General features: G+C 43.5%; 1 protein-coding gene across 7 annotated transcripts in view; it reads left to right on the top strand.

Annotated features, from left to right (window-relative positions):
- LOC147032012 (voltage-dependent L-type calcium channel subunit beta-1-like) overlaps positions 1 to 24,386 on the top strand; it is a 222,713-nt gene extending 198,327 nt beyond the window's left edge. For 6 of the 7 annotated variants that reach the window (XM_085869264.1, XM_085869262.1, XM_085869265.1 and 3 more), the window contains 4 exons: positions 553 to 704; positions 13,105 to 13,200; positions 21,211 to 21,393; positions 21,535 to 24,386. In XM_085869264.1, coding sequence (XP_085725390.1) covers positions 553 to 704; positions 13,105 to 13,200; positions 21,211 to 21,393; positions 21,535 to 22,143 — 1,040 coding nt within the window. In that variant the 3' untranslated portion in view covers positions 22,144 to 24,386. The remainder of the gene's footprint in view (positions 1 to 552; positions 705 to 13,104; positions 13,201 to 21,210; positions 21,394 to 21,534) is intronic. The other variant, XM_085869263.1, reaches the window with a different exon arrangement.
- The last annotated feature ends 765 nt before the right edge of the window (positions 24,387 to 25,151 follow it).

The raw sequence follows: 25,151 nt of genomic DNA, 5'->3' as shown, positions 1-25,151 counted from the left end.
CATCCTCTCCATGCTTTCTCTGTCTTTTTTGTACTCTTCATTTTATTTCTGATGACCACCCTAAATTATATTTTACCCCAAACGGTTCAACCTGCATTTCCTATTGGGTCATAATAACGCTGAATGAATTGGCCAAAATAGATATTTTTACTAAATTTCTCTGCAATAGCTTAAATGTTTTTTAAAAATAATTAAAATGAAAACTTCATATTCACTGTTCATTGTATTGAATTGAAATCTGTTCATTAAAATGGGAATATCCACGAACCATTCCATTCGTTTTCATGAGTGTTCAATATAATGGCACTCAATTGTATTTTATGTTACTGATTTAATTACAACTTAGTGAGCACAATGTCAGAAGTGAAATGTGAAAGTAAAAGGGATAAGAGGCAGAAATGCCTTTCATTTGCAATTATATTTGAAAGTTTATTTGGAAACTTCAGTGTCGATTCCTCTCTTATTTTATCACTGCTATTCCACCTTTGATGTTAAATCTTCCTCTGAAGTCACCAAGACTGAACACTGATTCTGTTTGCTCTTACACACCAGCGGAAGTTCAGAGTGAGATTGAGCGCATCTTTGAACTTGCACGCACACTCCAGCTTGTTGTACTTGATGCGGATACCATCAACCACCCTGCGCAGCTTGCAAAAACATCTCTTGCTCCAATTGTTGTCTATGTCAAAGTTGCCTCACCAAAGGTGAGTTTCATAAAATTTACTGTTTGTTTATCATTTTCCTTTGTTCTTCATGATTGTTCTTTGTTTTCTAAGTGGAATATTAATGTGTTCCACATGATCTGTCATTAAAACCATTTTGAGACAATTTACGAGGGTTAAAGTTAATGCTGACTTTGTATTGCAGGAATTGTAAAAATATAACTTCAATTCTGAAATCGTGTGCAATTACACGATCTACCCTGAGCAAGTTATGCAGAAATTTACATCAATGATGGTCAAACTTTTTTTGAAACACAATTTGAGGCCCATGGAAGAGCGAAGCGACAGATGGGAGAAATCTGTAAAAGGTCTACAAGTGCACACGGCCCAGTCAAGGTCACGCGAATCCAGTGCAAAAACACAAGCGAAGGCACCACTATGAGACACGTGAATACATTACAGCAACAAAGTCACACTGACATTTAACCCAAACTGGAAAGCAAGTACATTCTGGAACAAGTATCTTCACCATTGAGTGGTAGTGCCGAAAAGGATACAGAGCACGATATCTCAAAAAGGTTATGGATGGATTTGGATGAATCCTGGTGGACAGGTTAGTGTGTGACAAGGATGAATTGATTCAATTTTGTTGAGGAGCTGGTTAAGAGAATTTGTAATCTTTAAAGTCATTCTTAATTGAAAGATAGGGCTACAAACAATATATAGCATGATGTTTCAAAAAGTTGTGGACAGGTTGTGACAAAACTTGGTGAATGAGTTTGGTAGGTGACAACAACAAGCTGATTCGATTTTGGTGAAGGCCCAGATGCAGACCCGGCCTATCAGTGTATACAAAACATAAACAACCCAGGCAAAAATGCTACAGTTAGAACTATAGTATATGTGAGTAGTACTCTCATATACTATAGTTGGTAACAGGTCCTACTACAGTAGTCTGCAGAAAACTACTACATTAAAGGAATGCCATTTTTACATGGGGTATGTTCTGCTTTGTGGAGGTATGCACTCTACCGAGTGCCGTTCTAGATTTGGCTACAACACTCCTTGTTTATATGCTACTAGCAGAGGTACCCAGCATTGCCAGGCACCGCTGGGTTCCTCCTCCTACCCCACCCCTTCTCTCCTCCCACCCCTTTCCCTGGGTCCTCCCTCAAAGGAATTTTTGCAGGGTTTTAAACCACATTTGGGAAACATAAATAATTAAAACAAAACCCACTTTCGATTCCAACCAACCTCTAACTTACTTCGTCACCTCTAAGTCACCAGGGGGATGACAAAATCTTCCCCCTGAGGCACAAATTCATCTATATGGATGAAAGAAGTGATGGTATAGATGTTTATCCTCATCGCCATGTAATGAATCTGGGGTGTGTTCAGTTACCAAGTTTCTTGTAGAGTTCTCGCCAAGTGGCTTAAGCCCTCGAGCAAGCACTTCATTGAAAACCATTTATAAGGAATGGGTGGCTAGCTGTGTAGTAACTGAATGACATCGCTGGCCTGGACATCTCAACAGCAAACAGTGCATACAAAACACTGACAAAAGAACCGTTTTTTAAAATTAAAGACTTCAAATATTAATCATGACTATTTTCAGTCTAATGAAAATGTACCTTGTTCAGTTTTAAAATGTACATAAACTCAGAGGTAATGTTCAGCGTATAAAAATGTACGTGTACATTTCATGTACAACTTTAAAGTGAACGTGTACATAACTTCTTTAAAGTATATTTATACATAATAAATATCTCTTGGGAATTTCCCCAACCTCCTGACAAATTAATTACGGATGCAGATATTTCACGACCAAGCTGATGAAAATGTTTATTTACTGCACATAATATATGAATGACATGTCCATCATTTTGTTTATAAGCTTTTAAAAGTCGGGTGATAACGAAAAGTATTTTAAATGAAAGACTACGAGTTTCTTTCCTCTGCATCATATGAGAATTAACGTACCTTCATTGGGTGGTGCATATCAGACCACGACCACAATCGCTGTGAACAAAACATGCATTACTTCATTTGAGTTCTAATCAAAATGTACCTTTGTTTCCTCAAAACAGTACCTTTATTTAATGACAAAAGACACATTGTTCATTCTTCAAATGTATATCAGAGGCAGCTATGAAAGATGGCGGCGATTTCTGGGTGGCCGGAAGGAAAGGCGTGGCCTGGCTAATGGGAAGGTCTTGTGAGGCTGGGGGAGAGAGGGGAAGGAGTGGTCTGTAAAGCCTGTATCTCACTGGGCTGCAACAGCTCGCGACAAAATGCGAACGGGATTCTCCAAAATGTCTCGAAACGTTCGCGGTGGTTCTCAATTTCCTCGCGCGAGTCGCAGGACGTCGCTCTGGTGTCGCTTGAATTTTGAACATGTTCAAAAAATTCATGCGACAAATTTTCTCTCAAAATAGTCGCAGAGTCATCGCGATTGTCTCGAACCCTTCTCGAACCCTTCTCAATTTAGTTTCCGTGAGTCAGAAGGTGCGACAAATGTGAGACAACTTTGTGAGGGATTGGCGACCTATGAAACTAAATTGTGACTGATTGGAGAAAAAATGATAATCTGTCCTGGGACCCCTGAGAGTTTCGTAATTATATCGCAATTTGTTCTCAATGATGTGAGGCATACGCAAATATGAGATATTCGTGAGACATACGCAAAAATAAATTCAGTGTGATTCCAAGTGAAAATTATCGCTATTTTATCGCAATTTTGTGTCTCCAACTTGTCGCGAGCTGTCGCAGACCAGTGAGATACAGGCTTAAAATGGGTGGGGCTTATAACCCACAGACACTAACTCAGCTTTATTGTAGATATAAGATTATTGACACAGAGCCTGAAAGTCACTTTACCCCTTTGAGTGTAAAGTTCCCCCCCTGCTAAATTTCTCGCACCTCCATCTCTTCCTCTCCATCCTCCCTCACTGTGGTATGCAGCAACACTGACTCACTGACGTGGGACTTTTTTTAAAAAAAATAAATTTTTTGTATACCTTGTCAAGGCTCGTATGAGAGCTAACACACAACGCACAGCAAGTGAGGCATGAGACAAGAGGGGTGTGGGAAGGACAATTGAGTGGGGAACAGAGACATTAGGAGACCTGTGGAAGGGAGAGGGATGGGGGCAGGGAACATGGGGTATACAAGATGGACATTACAGGGACTTTCAGGAAGCAAAGCCGGGAATTTGAAGGAGGTGGGTTTGCGGTGGATTAACGGGGGTAGAAAAGATCGAGGATTTGGATGTGGGACGATAAGAGGTGGTGGTGAACAGCTGTTATGAAGGCCTGGAGGGAAGAATGTGATTAAACAGAGTGAGGGAGTTTATTCTAAAGGTGGGGAAAAAGAGGAATGAAAGAGTGAAGGTGAGCAGTGATTCGTGATTTTGGTAGTTCTACCAGAAGGGGGTTGTTGGCGGACCTTGAGCACCCTGCAGAAATATGGTGGGGACAAATCACAGACAGAGAAGGGGGGGTGAGAATGGAGAGGAGATGGTAGAAGGCAGAAAGACCACCGACCTGCCTGTGGTGAGAGAGTGAGAGGCCCAAATACTCAGCCACATCGTGGGAGATACCGATGATCCTAAATGCCTTGGTTTCCACAACACGAAGCCGAGAAAGGTGAGAGGCAGGAGTACCAGCCCAGAGAGGGAGAGCAGGACTTCATCAGGCTGCGGACGAAAGCTTTTTATGTGGTCAGGAGCTCAGGTGGGCCGAGGAAGGACTTTGCACGATGGAAGATTCCCATTCGGCGACTGGCTTTGGAGGCCAGGTTGGAAATGTGGCTTTCCGAGGAAAGATCATGGCAGATGTTGAGATCCAGAAGCTTGAAAGAAAAGACTTCTTCCAGAGGATTGTTAATAAAGGATATGGAGGGGGGGGAGGGGGATTACAAACGGTCCTTTCGGAGAGACAAAGTGAGAGTGTGAGGTTTGTCAGGATTGAAAGACATGTTCCACGTGTTGGACAAGTTTGTGATTTTACCCAGATCTGCAGAGAGCGAAGAAGCTGCTGCTTGCCGGTCTGAGAGATGACAGATGGTATGCAAGACGGTGGAATCATCAGCAAAGAGATAAACAGGATTTTCCAGAAAGTCGGAGAGATCATTGATGAAAACCAGAAGAAGAACAGGGCCCAGAACGCTGCCTTGAGGAATTCCAGCCTGGACAAGAAGAGAGGATGAAAGAACTCCATTTAAGGCCACACGTTGGCTGCGACAGGAGAGGAGGTTTGCGAGCCATGAGTGGAGATAGCCTTGGATACCATAGGAAGAGAGTTTGGTGAGTAGGGCAGGGTGCCAGACCGTGTCAAAAGCACGTGATATGTCTCGGGATATGGCTCTGATTTCATGTCCGGCATTGAGTACCTTCATCTATTATTGGGAGAGCAGAAGCAGCATGTACAGGGTAGAGTGACCTGGTCTGAAATAAAGCCACTGGAGAAGAGGAAGGATTTAATGTCTGAAGCGATGATGGATTCCATAACCTTGCTGATGATTGGGAGAAGGCTGATTGGTCTGTAGTTGCAGGGATCTATTTTTGCACCTTTTTGTGCAGGGCAGTGATGTTTGCTGATTTCCAAGCAGATGGAACATGACCTTGAGCATATGAGAGGGTGAATAGAACAGAGAGAGGGTGAGCAAGAGCAGAGGAGCAGGTTTTTAGGACACCTGGGCTGATGCCGTCTGGACCGGTTGCAGAATCTGACTCGAGGTTTGAAAGCAAACTCTCCACCTTGTCAGGAGAAAAGGACACAGAGTCCAGGGACAGTTGGGTGCGACTGGGTAAGGTGGGTACAGAAAGCGATGGGATTTGGACACAAGATTTCGATGTAAACACCGAGCTTAGGCATTCAGCCTTTTCACATGCGGTATCAGTAGTGCGGCCATTTGAGGTAAAGGGGGGGGGGGGATGGAGGGGGAACATACACCAGAAACCGATTTGGTTAGATGCCACCAGGATATGGAGGTGGGAGAGAGGTTTGAGAGTTCAGACGAGCTAAGAAAGATGTTGTTTTCTGGATCTCCTGAGGGTAGACACACACACTTGTTCCGAGCTTTATGGAAGGAACTGAGATTACCCTCAGTTGGGTTTGCTTTCCCTGAGGCAAAGGCAAGTTGTTTTAGGACAACTGCCTTGCCACAAGCCTCAGTGAACGAAGGGCAGGAGGACGGGTAGGTCAACTGAAGACGAGAGGGGATAAATCTGTGCATGAGGGAGAGCAAGTTTCTTTGAAAGAATTCCTAGGATGAATTGATGTTGGAGAAAGTAGCGATGGGAGACCAGTCTCGAAGTTTGATGGCTGCTTCGAGACCCTGCCAGTCGGCTTGAGTGAAATGCCAGATTCGACAGCGCTGAGGTGGATTCTGATAACAGCCAGAGAGATGTCCACTTTCACAAGGACGTGGTCAGAAGAACCAATTGGAGCGGAGGAAGAACAGCAGATATTGTTCGGGAAATTTGTCAAAATCAGATCCAGAAGAGACAGAGAACCATTGGTTGAGGTCCGGGTCAGGAAATTGACCGACTGAGTCAGTCCCTGAGGTGGGAGTGGAGGGGAAACCATAGCCAGAGGTATTCCTGGGGGTGTGAGGGAGTGAGGGCAGTGCATGGAGAGTGAGGAATAGAGTCTTTAATGAAGAGAGCAACTCCTCCACCAGGACGAGGCTCAGGTCTGTCATACCGAAGGAGGGAGTAACCAGGGAAAGATACTTGGGAGTCAGAGACGTCTTGAGAGAGGAAAGTTTCTGTTTGACAGATTATGTCTGGTTTGTCAGTGACAACCTGTATCGGAACATCTGAAAGGTTTGAGTGAAGGCCCCGGATATTTGAGGTCCATACTTTTAATGAAGAGGTAGGGGAGGAGGCTTTGGGTGCAGGGGATGGAAGGGGAGGGGGAGGGTCGGGCAAGGGAGGAGTGGGGGGCATGTAAGGAGAGTTGTTGAAAGAGTGTGGGGGATTGCAGAATAGCAAGGGAAGGGGGCCGGATGAGGAGGAGAAAAGGTTCTGTGGTGCTGGGGGAGAGAGGGGAGGGGGCAGGAGAGGGGGCAGAAGGCAGTTGAGGATTTGAGGAGGTGGAGTGATGAGATAGAGGTGAGAGGGCAGGGGAAGGAGGCAGCTTTGTGGATGTGAGGGGGAGGCAACTTTGAGAAGGATGAGTGAGGGGGGTGAATGGTGGGAGAAGGGTGAGTCAGGAGAGTTGAGGGAGAAAGGTGAGGGGGAAGCTTGGAGGGAGAAGAATGTGATGGTTGTTTTGAGAGGGAGGGGTGAGAGCGGTAAGTTGGTACTGAAGTTGGAAAAAAAGAATGGCTGATGGAAAGTGAACATTCATTGCAAACTGGTCAGAGATTTTAGGTCAGATGCAATTAATGACAATTCTTGATAGATGCAATGAAGGCGAATTAAGAGAATAGAGAGAAGAAACGCTGTAACAGTTGGATTTTTTCGGCAAGGTATGAAGGAAATGTCGATTTGAGAGCAGTCTGTTTAAATAGAAGAAGAGTCGTGAATTATGATCCAGTAATGAGAACCACACGTGTGAAAGGAAGATTGTTGTAGTAATCAACAATCGACCTTTTCGATGGATTCCATTCTCACAAAACCCAAACGCATATCTACAACAACATAAATATACATCTGGTAAGAATAACAAAATAGAATAACTAGTAGACATAATACTGAAGGCAAATACCACATACACATCACATAATAATGAAGTTAAACTCCATACTCTAACACCAATTACATTCCTCAGAGTACATTATCCCTAATATAGTATACAACATACCATTACTGTTCCAGCATGACTTTCCACGGAGTATGTGGTATACGTGTCAACACCAGCCATTGACCTTCATATACAGTGCTGCCACATCCGCCCAATTACCGTTGCCGCTAATTACAGTACGGCACTTTATTATCACAACATTCACCCCCTTCCGAGATGTCTATCTCTATAAATCTAGTCTAATAGGAGGACGAATGGTGCGACCGGATCTTCTTGGCACTGGAGGGTTATCCCCAGCGTCTGATTGCTGTGGAGTTGCAGGAACCATCTCAGGAACGAGATCATCCCCCTCTGAGCAGGGTGCGTCTTGGGGACTACCCTGGGGAATTACATTTTCTTCAGAAGCCTGAGGTAGAATTTGGGGTTCACTCTTGGACGGGGTTCCAATTGGGGCTAAGTGTCTAACGGAGACCGTAGTTTCCCTGCCATCTGGGTAGCGAGCATGGGCATAGTGGGGTCCTGCTTGGAGGAGGTCGACTTCATCCACAAGGGGATCAGTTTTATTCGTGCTTACGTGACGCTTCAGCAGGACTGGCCCAGGATTGCAGAGCCAAGTAGGCACCGAGGCTCCCGAGGAAGAATGACGAGAATAGTTCAGAAGTCTTTCATGAGGGGTAGCATTGGTTGCTGTAGACAACAGTGAACGAATTGAGTGGAGAGCATCAGGCAGAACAGTCTGCCAGCATTTGATGGGTAGATTACGGGATTTTAGAGCCGTTGTGATTGCCTTCCAAATGGTACCAATGAACCTCTCCACTTGGCCATTCCCTTGAGGATTATAGCTAGTAGTTCTGCTACCAGCGATCCCCCTACTGGCAAGGAAGTCTTGTAATTCCTTGCTCATGAAGGAGGGTCCCTGGTCCGAATGAATGTTAGCCGGCATTCCGAAAATAGCGAACAGCTGACAGAGGCACTTGATAACCGTGGAAGTGGTCATGTCGGCACAAGGAAATACAAAAGGAAACCGTGAATATTCGTCCACAATGTTAAGAAAATACTGATTCTTATCTGTACTCGGAAGAGGCCCCTTGAAATCTATATTGAGACGCTCAAATGGCTGAGTAGCTTTTATGAGTCGAGTCTTATCTGGTTGATGAAACTTGGGCTTGCATTCTGCGCATATTCTACAAGATCCAACAACCTGCCGGACATCCTCGACAGAGTATGGCATATTCTTAGATTTCACAAAATGGTATAAGCGGGTAACCCCTGGGTGGCACAAGACTTCGTGGAGGTTAGACAGTGAATGTCGATCGTGGCATGCCATCCCACAATAAGACCTGGAGAATGTATCAGAGGGAATGTTTTCTCGACTAGGACGATACACAATGTCAAAATCATAGCAAGATAATTCCATCCTCCAACGCATGAACTTATCATTCTTTATCTTATTTTTATGCTGCTTATCAAACACATAGCTCACTGATCGTTGATCTGTCTTTATAGTAAAATGTCTGCCTGTCAAATACTGTCTCCAGTGGCGAACTGTTTCAATAATAGCCTGGGCCTCCTTCTCAATAGAAGCATGACGACATTCAGGTCCCTGAAGGGTTCAGGAAAAGAAGACTACCGGACGTCCTGCCTCGGTGAGGACTGCAGCAATTGCCACATCCGAAGCATCGGTCTCAACTTCGAAGGGTACGGATTCGTCAATCGCCCTCACCACTGAACCTTCAATGTCTTGCTTAAGAAGATGGAAAGCCGCTTCTGTTTCCCTTCTCATGGGAAATGTAGTGGTGGCACCCAGTGGCCGGATCTTGCTTGAGTAGTCATATATCCACTGTAAATAATAGGCAAAGAAGCCAAGGATGCGTCGGAGCGATTTTATGTCCCGAGGCACAGGCAAGTCCTGCAAGGGTCGGAGTCGTTCAGGCTCCGGGCGCATTTCCCCTCCTTCCACCACATAACCGAGAATACTGAGCCTGTTAGTTGAAAAGATGCATTTGTCTTCATTGTAAGTTATATTCTTTCTCTTAGCAGCCTCAAGAAATTTCATGAGATTAGCATCATGCTCTTCCTGAGTCATGCCACAAATAGTAATGTTGTCTAAGTAAGCATATGTTCCAACCAGTTCTTCTTCTTGGATAAATGAATCCACGATACGTTGAAAGCAAGCCACTCCGTTGGTGACGCCAAAGGGAACCCGAGCAAACTGATAAAGGCGTCCACAGGCCTCAAACGCGGTGTACGGCTTATCTTCATTTCTGATGGGGATTTGATGATACACATTACAGAGGTCAATTGTACTAAAAACACGGTATTGAGCAATCTTGTTAACAGTGTCATCTATACGAGGCAGATGATACCCGTCAAGAAGTGTAAGTTTGTTGATAGTTTCTGAATAGTCCACGGCGAGGCATTTCTTGTGAGTTTCGTCCTTAACGACAACAACCTGTGCACGCCAAGAGGAGTTACTGGGCTCTATAATACCTTCCTTCAACATCCTTTGAATTTCCTTTTCAATGAATTTACGATCATCGGGAGAGTACCGGCGTGATCTAGCAACAACAGGATAACAATCAGCTGTCAAGTTGGCAAACAGTTCTGGAGGGTCAACACACAGTGTAGTGAGTCCACAGATAACAAGAGGAGGCAAACTACCTCCATATGTCAGTGTAACACTATCATGCAGTCCCTGAAAATCCTGGCCCAAAACTATATCTGAACACAGCTGAGGGAGTATGGACAGATGCACATCTTGGTAGCACCGACCGTTTACTTTGATATTGACCCGACAGAACCCTGATGTCTGAGCGGTGAAGGAAGTGGATGCCATGGAAACATTTCCTCGGGTGTGATGAACACTTAAGGAATGGCACTTAACGAGGTCAGGATGGATAAAATTTTCTGAACTACCACTATCAATAAGGCCATCCAATTCCACTCCATTGAGCGTGACCCTTCCACAACATTGAGCCTGATAACACCCCTGGGGCAGCGGCAGAAGACATAGCTGCTAGCGTTACCTGATCAGAGGAAGTTGCACAAGCACCAGTAGCTACTGATGAAGTACTATGGCACACCTTCGCAAAATTACCCTTTTTCTGGCACTTATGACACAGCCTCTCGTGCTGGTTCCAGCATGACTTTCCACGGAGTACGTGGTATATGTGTCAACACCAGCCATTGACCTTCATATACAGTGCTGCCACATCCGCCCAATTACTGTTGCCGTTATTTACAGTACGGCACTTCATTATCACAACAAAGATGAAGCATTATCAGAGATCGTTTTTATTATTATTATTATTATTATTTGAGAAAGTTTTCATCAGTTTAGAATTTAGATCATGGAAAGGTTGTAGAAGAAATTGTGAGGTGAATGGTGAATTTGGATTGGTAATCGCAGAAGGTGGAAACAGATCACATGGTTACGGGAGAAGCATGTGGTTATAGGAAGGTCGGCCTATAGTCAAAAGTGAATTTGTTTATTGATTTATTTTAAATAAGGATTACATAACATTCGGAAAAGGGAAGGTTGAAGTAAAATTGTGGAGGTGCATGGTGAATTTGGAACTGTAAACGCAGAATGAAGCTGATGGATCGATGAAAAGTATCAGGATGATGGTGGAGAGACACATGGTTACAGTTGTATAGATCGAAAGGATGCAAGGAAAATTATTAATTTTTGATGGATTTTTGAAGATTCGGGAATGGAAGGTTGTAAGAAAAAATCGTGAAGGTAATGGAGAGAGTGGGTCAGCTCAAATAGAAGAAAGATGATGTGCCGGTAGAAGAAGGAGAAACAGAAGAGAGATCGGGATCGTGATCAGGATTCGTGGATATGCAGGGAGGAAAGTATTTTTTTTCCTTCAAATTTAAGACAAGAAACAGAGTGTTTAGTTGGGAGGGATGGGGGGCATTGGGAAAGTGGGGAAAATAGGAATTGAAGGTAATAGGGAGAGAATACAAATAAAAACGATCGTACACCAAGAGGGGAAGGATGGGTAGGCCTCAAGGAACCCTGCAAGACAAGGTCGACGGAAAATCACAAAATAGCACGATTTTTGAAACAAAACCGAACTAGGAACACGCAGTAACATGTAGGTGAGAAAATAAACAGTTAAACGGGACAAAAATCGACTGGAGACTTAACTTTGAGAAAGTCAGCAGAGGCCACTGAGAGAACCTGCCGACGCTCCAAACCCAGACCCAGAGTTGGTCGGAATTTTGACGCCATGGCGGATACAAGTTGTTACAATGTCAAAGAGTGATTGGCTGCTTGTGTTTGGGTGCATGAAAGGGCACACAAGACGAAACAATTGCACAGGTGCAGACAGATTTTGCAGAACGCTTTGGAAAACCTTCTCCACCAAACCAGACGTTAGTGGGAAAATGTGCTTTTGGAACAGGAAGTGTGAATGACAAGAAGTGCAGTGGAAGACTGGTAATAAGAAGAAACACGTGCCCTGCTGTGTTGGCATCAGTTGACCAGTCGCTGTGAAGGTCAACAAGAAAGAGTCCGAGTGAATGAGGCATTCCATGGACCACGCTACAAGCTCGCATTAAAAATTCTGCTCAGTTGAAACCCTGGCTTCCATCATTTGTGAATGAACTGAGTGATGCCGACATGAACTGGCGCTGTGCATTATATGATGTCTTGCTTGACACCTTCTTGACTGCCCTGTCTCAAGGAAAAGTGTTATTTTTGGATGAATGTGCCATCTTTGGAAGGTCACGAGCATGAAATGGGGTGTTATGGTCTGAGGAACATCCACATTTCACATTGGAATTGGAGCATCATCCTCGACATCCAGGAATGACCTCAAGATATTTATTTTGTCCATATTTTTGATGGACCGGTAAACAGCGTAGCTTTTGAGTTTTGTTAAGAAACTGGCTGGTACCATGACTTGTTACTGTGGAAATAGCTGAAAGTGTCTCGTTTCAACAAGACGGCTAAGCAACTTTCAGGCCACCTTGTACTGTTTGATTGTATCATAGCAATAACCAAGAAAATGTATTGAGAAACTAAAGTGTGTCAAAAATAAAACCATACACAGTATTGGAAAGTATGCATGTTTGACAAATGATGAGAAAATTCAGAGGTTGTGTTGATTATTTCATCAGAAAATATGGATGTCTGTTATGCCACTATTTTACATCAAAAACACCATGATGTTACGATGGAATGAATGTCTGAAAAGGTCAATCATGTGTGTAAGCACCATTAGAATGAATGACTGCTGCAACCCTTATTCTCAACCCGTAAAGAAGCCGCCAGCGAGGAACTGAAGGGAGTTTTTGCAATTTCTTGTGCCTAAAAGCCTCCTACAGTGTCAGAATCTGCATAGGAGGGTCCATTTTCATAATTATATTCCCAAGAATATAAAAAATGTGCGATTGAATTTAAATCAGGAGTTCTTGCTGGCCAACGGAATGGTGTGATGGCATTGTTTTTCTAAGAAGTCAGTAAGTAAACGATAACAATGAGGCCTCACATGGTCATCCATGAATACAGGTCTTGTGAGAAGTCAAAATGTGGAACTTTCTCTTCCAATTTTTTTCACAAGTAAAAACTCTCTGAGGTCTTTTCCTCCAACTGTTTGCTATTAATGCTTTAAGTAAACTTTTTTGAAGTGGTGAAGGACCTTTTGCAATTCCACTTTGTCATGCATGCTTTATCTCTGCAGGTTCTACAAAGACTCATCAAGTCACGGGGAAAATCTCAAAGCAAGCACCTGAATGTACAAATGGTTGCTGCCGACAAGTTGTCCCAAAGTCCCGCGGTATGGTTCAGCAGAAGGCTGAGTTATAATCTTTGGTTTGTCATGATATATGCTTGACAGGTTTTGATATTGTTAATCGCAATGTGGTCTTTCAAAGCAAAATTGTCACTGCCCTGCTGCATTAGTTGTAATTTCATGCTTTCCGGTTGGTATCATGACCATGCCGGTTATGCTGATCGATTTAGGATGAATAAAATTGTATATCTAAGTACTGCCTTTCTGTACAGCATCTATTACATCATTCGCACTGTGCTTAGAACCATTCTCACTGACTTTCCACCTGAACCATGTCCCCTTCCCCTAAACCATGCGTTTGACAACTCCTTCTCCTCCTTCATGTGCAGCACAAAGCTGCAAGTAGCATCATTGGCTGAGGGCACAGCTTTTACACTGATGTAATGCCTCTGTCACCAATACACTGGTACTTATTTTGCTGACCTCAGAAGGATGACAGGCTGAGTCAATCCTACCTGGTGTTAATTCAACAGCTTGGCAGGGGCTTGAACTCAAGACCTTAGGATCTTAAGCCAACCACCTAACCATTAAGCCAACACAAGGCTTCGTTTGACAATGATTGAGAGTCACTAGACCGAGACTGCTAACTGCATAAAATGATAATGCTCCATATAGAGCACCATACATCATTGGGTTCCCAGCAACGTCAGCTGACCTCATTACTTTACTCACCCACTGGAGTACTTGCAAATGGTGAACGACATAATTTGGAGTCGGCTGCAAAAAGGAAGAGAGGGTTTTCCAGAGGATCAGAGAGGTCATTTATATCGATGAGGAATAAAACTGGGCCCAAAACACCGCCATGGGAAACTTCACCCTCCACTATGAAAGGGTTGGAGGGGGTTCCACACATTGACTATGTGAGTGGATTAAGTCAAAATCCAGGAATCAAGGCAGCCTTATATGCCACAGGCAGGGAGCTTAGAGTAGCAGAAGCATGTCCAGAATTGAGTGACCAAGACAGAATCCAAACTTATGGTCACAGATCAGGTTGTTTGAGAACAGGAAAGACTACATCAGAAGCAATGACAGATTTCATGACTTTGCTTGTAATTGGAAGCAAGCTCACTGGCCTATAGTTGGTAGGGTCTGTTTTTGTACCCTTCTTATGGATAGTAGTGATGTTTGCTGACTTCCATGCAGAGGGGAGGCCGACAAAGGAGAAGAACAGATAGGTTTGTGAAGGATTGGAGTGCAACAGAGTGGAGTGTAATTTTTTTTCCCCATTTTGTACGTTTTTATTGTTGAAATAATTGGGCCATAATGGTGTCGGGGGGCCCCAAGATATAAATTGTAAACAATCCATACACAGTCCACATATAATCTGATGGCAAGAAAAATTGGACAGGTAAAGGGATACATCATCTATCTATAATTCCAGCAGTGTGTGTGTGTGTGTGTGTGTGTGTGTGTGTGTGTGTGTGTGTGTGTGTGTGTGTGTGTGTGTGTGTGTGTGTGACCACTGTTTCATGACAACCACTGGTCCGATCTAATTGAAACTTGCCAGGTATATTGCTGGGGCCCTGAGGATGTGCCTTTTCAAGGTTTGATATTAATCGGACAAGTGGTTCCCAAGTTATGGCTATTTATTTACCAAACCAATGACAGGACACGTTGTTGCGTGGGCGTGGCCGATGGGGAAAGGCCGCCATTTAGTTACCAATGACAGGACACGTTGCTGCGTAGGCATGGCTGATGGGGAAAGAGCGCGTTCCCCATTACGGGTTACAACGTACGGACTTCCGGACAGTGATGACTTACTGTATTCTAATAATTTATCGATTTCTTATGCGCATATATAGATAAACACAATGCTCCAATCCAATCGTCGTTTACGAGAGTGAAGGAACGGCCTGTGTGTTTGTTTGAAAGTTTTTTTTTGCCCGTACGGCCACGTATGTACGGGCACGCGGGAGTGAAGGAACGGCCTGTGTGGTTGTTGTTTCTGGCACGCGGTTTGAATTTTTTTTTTTTGCATGTACGGCCACGCACGTACGGGCATGCACTAGTTCATATGTTGTTGTTGTTCTCCTTTCGGCTGCTCCCGTTAGGGGTCACCACAGCGGATGATCCATTATGATCCGCATACTGATTTGGTAAAGGTTTTATGCCGGATGCCTTTCCTGATGCAACCCTGGTCACCTCTTACGACACAGGGATAAGGATTGGGTTTCTCCATGATTCCGGGCTGCCCTACACCCTCTCATAGCGCGGCCCAGCGCAGAGCACCCATCCTCAAGCGATCCTCCAACCCAAGCCTCCGAGTAGCCGGATTATAGGCGCACGCCACTACGCCCGGTGCACTAGTTCATATGTAAAGACTCATTTAGGCCTCTTTATTAGCTAAAGATTATTATGGCCTAGCTGAGGGATTACCTAGAGGCCAAGCTTGCCGAGGCTGCTCTGGTCTGTTAGTCTGTAGGGGATGCGATAAGCTTTGAATGCCTCAAGGACATCAGGTTTCATCCATATTTCTTTCAGTCTCGTGTTAAACAACACTCGCCACTATTTAAAAAGCTTGGCTTAGAGAAAATATAGAAGAAGGTCAGCGGCAACCAGAAATAAACATAATAAATATGTATAAAGCATGTTAACATTGAAAGAAACATAAAATTAAAAATACAGTGTAAAATATACAAAAATACTCGACTTTTAACTTTTAAATTTATTCCAAAACAGTGAGGCAAGTAAGAATATTATGTACTGTACTCTGCTATAAATAGAAAACACAAGACTTAGCTTGGGATGATGCTGTTAGAATGGGGAATACGTCGAGTGGAATGAAGAGTTGTGGAGGTTATAAAGATGCGTATGTATAACTTGCGATGGCTATTGCATCATCAGGATCTAGTTGAGGTTGCAATGCCACATTGGAGAAGGGTAAGCTGATCCTCAGCCACCTGGAACCTCAGTGCAGAAATTTCCTGCTTGGACAGAAAGGTACGAGATGGTATCATCCTCTTCCAGAATAATACCATGTCATCAGCGTTAAAAAACATGCTCTGGCTTAAATCCCTTCACCTCGATTAGTTCCATGAGCTGCCATGGGTAGTTTTTTGCAGCATAATAGTCTGCCGATGATGCATCCCTGACTAATTTTACATGATGGAGGCCGAATCTTCTTTTGAATTTCTCAAACCAGCCCGTGCTGGTGTGGAACTTGTGGGGAGCCGTTATTGAACTGGAGTCTTCGGCCCCGGGTGCCTCGTGGAAACGTTGGTAAATCTGCAACGATTTCTCCCATGTCACCGGTCCACTCAAAGGAACTTTTTTCTGCGTTTAGTCTTCAATCCAAATATTAAGCGCTTTTTCCATCCTTTCAATATGAGGATCATGTGACTGGAATGAAACTTATTTGCTTTGCGGAGTGCTGGCGGCAACACTTGCACGGACATTTGACTCACTTTTACGGATATATCACACAGAAGATTCATTGATTCCTTAATAGCAGGCCACATATGCCACACTTTCACCTCTTGCCAACTTATCTAACAACTCAATTTTTTTCGCCCAACATCATAACCTTTCTCTGCCTTTTGGCAGTCCTACTTTTGTCCATCGTTTAACGTTTGGGCGCCGTTAAAAATGGTGCACAAAAAACAACAAACTGCTTGTAATGGGAGGTAATCGTACACACAGATGCAAATGATGATTCATTTCAGCTCAAACATCATGATCGACGACATTAAATCCCACGATAACTAAATCAGAACACAATAGGTTGCCTGCGATTGGTCAAAACCCCCGATATTCAAACCCGTGATATTTGAAGGTTTACTGTACTTTCATAGAAATTGCGAGAACTGCGGCACGGAAAATATATTACATGACCGAACAACTAAATGTTTTTTTCATAACACAGGAGATCAGAAAATGTAACATTTCAGCCACCGAACGGCCTCCATCAGAGACTGTACAGGCCTGCAACAGACCACGAGACTAAGGTAACCATTCTCATAATCTCTTTTGTTGTTTGGTTGAGGGATGGGTGGGTGGAGAAAAATAATCACAACCATTACAGATAAAGCAGTAACAAGAGAATGGAGTTGGATATTGAGGAGAGTCGTGGTTTCCTTCTGTTCAGTGAGGATATTGGAGCTCCGTCCACCTACGATTTAAGTTCAATGCTCAACACATTATTGAAAGTGGATTATAACGTTTTCTTGGCACCATGTTATTCCTAATCTTCATCTTAATTAATCATCTCACTGCCTCTCTGGAAAATCCTCTTTATCTCTTTGCTGATGACTCCACTCTCTGCCGTGACACCCCTTATCTTCTAACAGTCAGGCAGCAGCCGCTTCCCTCTCCTAAAGGCCCGGTCACACCTTGACGTTTTAGCCAACGTATGCCGATTTTTGAATTTTTTTTCTAAAACGCTGGCACACGTTGAATACGTTATGGGTAAGTTTTGATAACATTGAGAGCACGCTGGCATACGTCGTAGTACGTTGCCATACGTCATTGTACGTTGGCTTTAAACGTTGTACTTTTCGGTTGTCCTCAAATTTTTTCATGCTTGAAATTTCACGACGTATGCCAGCGTATGACTCACACGTTCCGCTACGCTGGCCACAAGTTGTAGGCACGGTCTGCGATCGTTGACAGACGTCAACACATGCTACTTGTAAGTTAATCATAAGTTGAGACACGCCGAGGTAATGTTTAGTGTACCCGAAACTTATTTCTAACCTATGATTAACGTGTTGTTGGCACGTTACGCGATCGTTGCCACACGTCGACAGACGTTACTTTTAAGTTACTCATAGGCTGAAAGACGTCGGTATAATGGATCGTCCTTGCGTCAGCGTCCACGGCCACGGCCAGGACACTTATTTGCAGCATTCTTCAAACTTTTCTTCGGCATGACGAGGATGTTCACACTTCGATGTCGAGCTTGGCTATGATTCCAATTGTCCATCGGCAGCGTCTATTTAAAATAGTCGAGTTTGAGCGTTTTAACACGTTCAGAAGAAACGTTTCAAATTTCCAAACCCCAGCGTCAAAAAAAAAAACAAAAAAAAAAAACAAAGGCGAGTGACAGCAATTTAAATCGTTCATTGTAAACAATGAAACTAGCTGAGTGGTACCGTTTAAAAAGTCGTTGAGTGTAAAAAAAACCCAATTGTTGAGCGCAAGCGTCTACTTTCAATCGTGGAGATGCAGCCATTTAAATCGTTGAGTGGCAGCCTATGAACCTACCCGTGGACACGCGGACGCAAGGACGATCCATCATAACCCACACCCTCCCCCTCACACTCACCTACTACTGCCAACATGAACAAACTACTACTAATACTAATACTAATACTGATACTGATACTGATACTGTTACTGCTGACATGGACATCGACTCAAAAAGGAACTCGAAAACACTGTTGGGTTCCCCTTTTATGAGCAGCATTTTTATATACCAATTCCCAAAACCGCTGGGAACACGTCTTTATATGGCAGTTGTAAGCTAGAAACACGTTCATTTTTTTTTTTTTTGTCAACCGGAAGACGTCATTGGAATACGTCTACATACGTCGATGTGTGTTGGGACTACGTAAAGAATTGGTTCAAAGCACGTCAAACATAAGTTAGAAATAAGTTTCGCGTAAAAAAGACATTACCGCGACGTGTTTCGACTTATGAGTAGCTTATAAGTAGCCTTTGTGGACGTGTGTAAGCGTCCACATATCACGTGTAAAACTTATCATCATCGCATGCGGAACGTGTGTCATACGCCGAGTACGTCGTAAAATTTTGAACATGTTCAAAATTTCTTGACGTACTCTACTTACTACGACGTATGATAGCGTATTTAGCGTTCTACTCGCGCATACCAAACTTACCCATACCGTATTCGACGTGCCCCAACGTTTTAGACACTTTTTGTTACGTCGGCATACGCTGGCAAGATCGCCAAGGTGTGACCGCGATTTTGACCCTTCCATTTCTACGGCAGTTATGATTTGAATCGTTGTGCGTCAGCCTTTTAATAGGCTACGTCATGACATCGTCGGCAATGCGTGCAACGCGCTATGCCTGAGTTAGACTATTGTTGGGCATCGGTTGTGTAGGCCGACAACAGGTTCAGCATTCGTTGGTATAAGTTATCTATAACACAACGAAACGTTATGTGTAGTTACCAATGCGTTATACATAAGACCAAGTCGCTATGAATACGTCCGAATCTTTTAAAAAAAACATCAAAAGTTCAACGTAAGCCAGCGTTTTACATAAATTTTAACACGTTGCCATCGCTGGCTAAAACGTCAAGGTGTGACCGGGCCTTTAGACCTTGACAAAATCACAAACTGGTCAAACACTTGGAACATGTCTTTCAATCCTGAGAAATCCCATTCTTTCTGTCTCTGTCTCTGTCTCTGTCTCTCTCTGTCTCTCTCTCTCTCTGACAAAGCCTTCCATCTACTTTCTCAACAACCCTCTCAAAGAGGTTCAGTCACTCAAACTTTTGCATCTCACCCTCAGCCATGACTTCTCTTGGGAAAGCTGTATTTCAAAGTTGGCCTCCAAAGCCAGATGCCGACTGGGCATCTTCCATCATACAAAGTCCTTTCTTGGCACACCTAAGCTCCTATCCACTTACAAGGCATTGATTCGCAGCTTGATGGAGTACTCCTCTCCCCTCTGGGCTGGCTTCCCTGCCTTACATCTTGCTCAGCTTGATGCCATGGAAACCAAGGCTTTTAAGATCATTGGAATCTGTTACGATGAAGTTGAGTCGAATGGCTTATCACTTTGCATTGCCTTAGGTCGGTGGTCACTCTATCTTCTTCCTCCTCATTTCTGGTCTTGCACCCTCTGCCCGATCCGTGCTGCGTCCCCCCCTCCCCCGGTATCTGCAGTACACACGTGGTCCACCAGCAACCCCCTCCGAGTGAAACTGCCTAAATCCAGAACCACTTCTCACTTCCACTCATTTATTTCTCTTTATTCCCGCCTGTGGAACCACCTTCCACACTCTCTTTAATATCATTCTTCCCTCCAAGTTATCACCCCCCATCCAAAATCATGGTCTTTTAGACACACATTAAACCACCCCCCACCCACCCCTCCCCAAATTTTGCCAATGTTTCCATATTGTCCACCCCATGCATTCTCCCTTTCCCCTCAAAGTTACCTGCATCCCTTGTTTGTCTGTCTCAGTCTATTTTCTTCATCCTCCCTGCTATTGGCGATTCCCCTTTTTCCTGCTGTTCCCTTTTTTATGTTGTGCCCTGGTCTGTTCTGTGCCCCAGCTTTTCCACAAGCCGAGATCATGGAAAAAAACAAAACAAAAAAAAAAACTGCACAGATGAATCCATACTTGATCTGACAGCTATGATTTCTGAAAAATAAAATCACGTGCACCAATCTGCCTTTGTTTCTCACCCCTTACCAATTTTGTGAGCGGAAGTTGCTGCTTATGCAACTTCACTGTGTGCTCCTTAAATGGTGCCTGCACCCACATTGATTGATCAATGAATTTTTTTCCTTAAATCGTGCTCTCTCTCTTTTAAATGAAATCTCAAAATGCTTTGTAAAAAAAATAAACAAGAATAAAAAGTTTAGAAGAAGTAACTATGAAAATTGAAATTTTTAGAGATTTAACAATCTGAATGATGAAACTTTGAAAATTTTAAAAGGCAATGTGTTCCCTCAGTGAGGAGTTTATTTGTAAACCTCATAGTCTATTGCAGGCTTGTGTCTCCATAGAAGGCACTCCGTGCCTTCCGGAGAGTTATTTACCATGTGAGCACATTTGGCCTGTAAAGTTTGTAAGGCTACTGTAGAACTTTCCTCGTTTGGCATTTAGTCATGACAAACTTACATCAATTACCTTCCTCAAAATATCATGGTCCATATTCTCGATCACATTTGTAACCAGTAAAAGATGTAAAATAGTTTGAATTGTTTATAACGAGCATCATCAATTGCTCTGCTCATTTTGGATCAATTGTGTCAAACGTCTGTAAGAGGTCTCCAAGTGTCCTATTCTTTTTGCAGGACTTGTTTGATGTCATACTGGATGAAAACCAGCTGGAGGAGGCATGTGAGCATCTCTCCGAGTATCTTGAGGCATATTGGCGTGCCACACATCCTCCGAGCGCTAATCCTCCAAACCCTCTTCTTGAACGCTCACTTGCAAATGCTGGACTCGCCAGTCCAGCTCCGATCTCCAGCCTCCAGGTATCAAGCAAAGTTCCCACATTTTCCTTACAGAGCACTTCTTTGCTTTTCTTTCAAACTATTCTTTCATTTCTCACTTTGCCTTGTAATCTGCCCTTTTATTGTTGTCTGATGTCTCTTCCTACACTTGCTTCGGATCAGCAGGGTGGTGGAACACACTTGGTTCATGGCGAGGTGATCACAGACCTTTCCACTCCTGAGCATACATCAGGAGAGCCTGTGGAGACAAGTCGACGATCATATGGACACCAGGCACCTGGGAGACGGCACTCCCCTACAACACCTTCCTCTTCATCCTCAAGGCAACACCTCCTGCGACAGTGGAGTGGTGGGCGCACAAGTTCAATTGCACGCCAGGATACCTTTGACTCAGAAACACAGGAGAGCCGTGACTCTGCTTACACAGAAGAGCAGGCCGAGGAAGACTATGGCGAGCCAACGGTGAGGCCTGGAGCTGGCAGGGGCTTCCGTGAACGAGATTTTCATGAAGTAGAGAGGGGGAAGGAAGACGAATCACCTTTGGCTCCCAATGAACTGCGACATCACAGTCGTGGCTCTTGGGAGCGTGAGCGAGCTCGTGAGCTCAATCGCAATGAGCAGAACCGACAGCAGCTGCAGCAGTCACGTGCTAGCGGACGGCATGGAACACGCGATGGATACTATGAGATGGAAAGTGCTGACATGATTGTAAAGGGGGGCCATGCGGATAGTGGCGAGACATGGGAACAAGATGTGTACATGCGACCATAGCTCCAAATGCTTCCAAAGCAGAACCGCAGACATTTTTGCACACGACTTGGGGCTAACTTCATCAGGGAGATAGTGGATGTGTACGTGACCTCCCTGTGCACCTCACCTCATTGGTTTTTTTTCCTCATTCATTTTCTGTTGTGTAAACGACACGTATTTTATGAAGGCTCCTTTGATGAGTCACGCCTTTTATTGGAAAAGAAAAAGTCATGGCTGCTGTCGCTCACAGCTTTGGCTCGTTTTTGCGTTGCACAATGCAGGGGATTTTTCCTCATTTGTATTAGAACATTGCTTTAATCTTGCTATGCCCCTCCTATCATTGCATTGGTATGGGTAGCCATCTCAGTGAATACATGGAATTCACCCCACAATCCCCCACCCCTCCTCTCCTCCCGTGTTTAAACATTTCCGGGTGGTGTGTTCTCTATAGCGCTGTCAACGTCCTAATGGCACGTGCAACTTGAAGCCTACACTCCTCCATTGTGTCGATGACCAACTCAGTGCAACCCTGGCCTTACTGTCTGTTCGGACAATCTCTTGTTTTGTAGACCGCAAGGGCGAGCATAATTTTGGAGAGATCGTGTTCTTTGTACCAGTGAATATGGTGTATTTTATTTCGTACTGCAAAAAAAAACAACTTTGTATTTATGCATGTAAAACCGTGTAAGTCTCACCTGAAGCGAAATGGATGAAATTATATGATAATCTTGAGAAAGGGTTGTTTCGTTTTCTGCAGAATGTAAAAGTTATCTCATGTGAAAAGCGCATTCCAATGCTGTTTACAAGTTTGATATTGCTGCTTGCTTGGCCAAAAAAAAAGAAGAATAAGAAAACAATGAAATTCTGCTGGTTAGGTGCAAGCAACCTGCAACGAATTGCCTTTTAATGCCGATTATGATGAAATTTGATAACTTTTATCATCACTCTACGAAGGATGCATAAGGTTTCCAACTCATCTTTTTCAGGATATATTTTGGTTGGTCCTTCATTTTAAGAACAAAATAATTTGTGGTAAGAAATGTAGTTTCAGAAGAAGCGATACAGAACAGGTGAATACTTTTGGTCTTATTTCTTCAGAAAGCTTTTGAGGTGTACAAATAACAGCATGAGTGCTGCATGCATATGGAACAGAGCAAGCACGAAAGGGGGAATTTTATTCGTTTTGTACATGAAAGATCTCAATATAGTGCAGTTTGGGACAAAATAATATGTCCCAGCTGGTGCACGGCAAAGCCCCCTTTTCTGAGTTACACTTTCAGGACAGGGATTCGTCCTGCTCTTTTTATTAGTACACGGGCCTTTTCTCCCCAACCCCCTGGGAAGATCTATCCAGAGGCCAATGTTTTTTTGGGCTATCCCTATGTTGGCACCTCCAGGAGGGGATGGACGGGATCTCGTAGGGAAGCCTGGATTGTGAGAACTTCCCTGGGCTCCTGGAATGAGATTTTTTTCCACCACCTTGTTTACTGTCTCCACACGGAGTAAGCGCACTTACCTTCTTTATTGGGAATATGTTCATATTCCATTTAAGCGCTTTTTATGTATAAATATAACATTCGTTAGTTCTGTTCGTGATTGCATTTCTTAAATTTCTGTACAACAGCTTTTGAGCCATTTAAAGCCTTGTCTTCTAAAGGTTTTAAGGATGACATGACTGATGATTTGATCTATTGATATTTTCCTGATCTCACTGCAAGTTCGACCTTGTTGCATGCGACATTGAAGCTCATATTGCAAATAACGGTTGTAAGGGTCCATTGATTTGTTTGTATTTTAACCACTTTGTTATATTATATTGAATCTCTATAGTTGTTATACATTATGAAACCATTATTTAATTTGATAAGAAATTTAAGTTTTTTTCCCCTATGCAATAACAACGATTGCGAATGTTGCATGCGGCCCTATGCCCGGCTATACCCCCCGTGCCATGGTTTGTGCCAACCACGCAGCCTCTCCTGGATACATTAAAAACTGTGTTACGGCCCTCCCTGGCTGTGATGGCTCTTCCTGGCTATGATGGCTGTGTGATGGCCTGCTGCAGGGGCATTATGTGCAACCAATGTGCCGTCATGGGCTGAAAGTGATTTTGCAGTCATTGTGTCACTGTATCGAGATATACCACGATATAATGTATGTTAAATGGACAATTTACTTTCCATTGCTTTAACCATGCCTATATCTGTATATTAAAATGTTACGTTTCTACCTGCAAGTCATGCCGTAACACTTACCATGATGCATATAGTTTCCAGGTGTCTGTCGGCTTGTTTTTACCAAATGATTAATTTTTCAACAATATGGTAGAACGTGTTCACACTTTCATTTCATGCTTCGTAAGGTGTGCAGAGTGATGATACAAAAGTGGATGCTCTAAAGTCTCAAAAAGGTCAAAGGATGTGTGTGTCCCGAGGATGGCCCAAATATCATATTATACGTCACAAGGAAAAGGGGTCACAGAACAAGTCTATTCTCTCTTCGGAGCTACGATCTGCCAGTCTGAGCACCATTCTTGTTGCTTTATACAAACCCTCGCTAAGACAGCATCTTTTATGTTTCTAAACGATGCGAGCACTGCGGACTTTAACTAAAACATTCTGCTCATTTGAATGCATTCTCCAATGGGTACACGATATTGACATGAAAAAAGAGGCAACTTATTTGCATTTATAGGGAACTACCAAAAGTACCAGTCCCCAGTGACGGGAAAAGCAAGCAAAAGTATCCATCCACAGTGACGGGAAAAGTTTAAGTTGATCTGTAATTTAAATTATTTCATAGACTTTAAAAAAGTTAATTGCGTTGCACTCCAAAAATCAGGCCTTTTTCAATTTGAGACCAATTGGTCATCCTGTTTACCAAAAATATTGATCACTTTGGTCTCAATTTGCAGCCTCAAAACAGCCTATATGACCACAGCCACACAGTCCATGTTACTTCCCACACAAAGTTGTATCTGTACCCCGAGTCAAGAATTTATAGCTTTTAAGATGTGGCCGTGAGAGAGA

Source organism: Eptatretus burgeri, chromosome 2 (genome assembly GCF_056783735.1).
Source record: "Eptatretus burgeri isolate ZD-2024b chromosome 2, Ebu_testis_v1, whole genome shotgun sequence".
In the NCBI taxonomy this organism is placed as follows: Eukaryota; Metazoa; Chordata; class Myxini; order Myxiniformes; family Myxinidae; genus Eptatretus; species Eptatretus burgeri.
The sequence above is the reverse complement of the archived record's forward strand: the minus strand, read 5'-3'. Positions and strand labels throughout refer to the sequence as shown.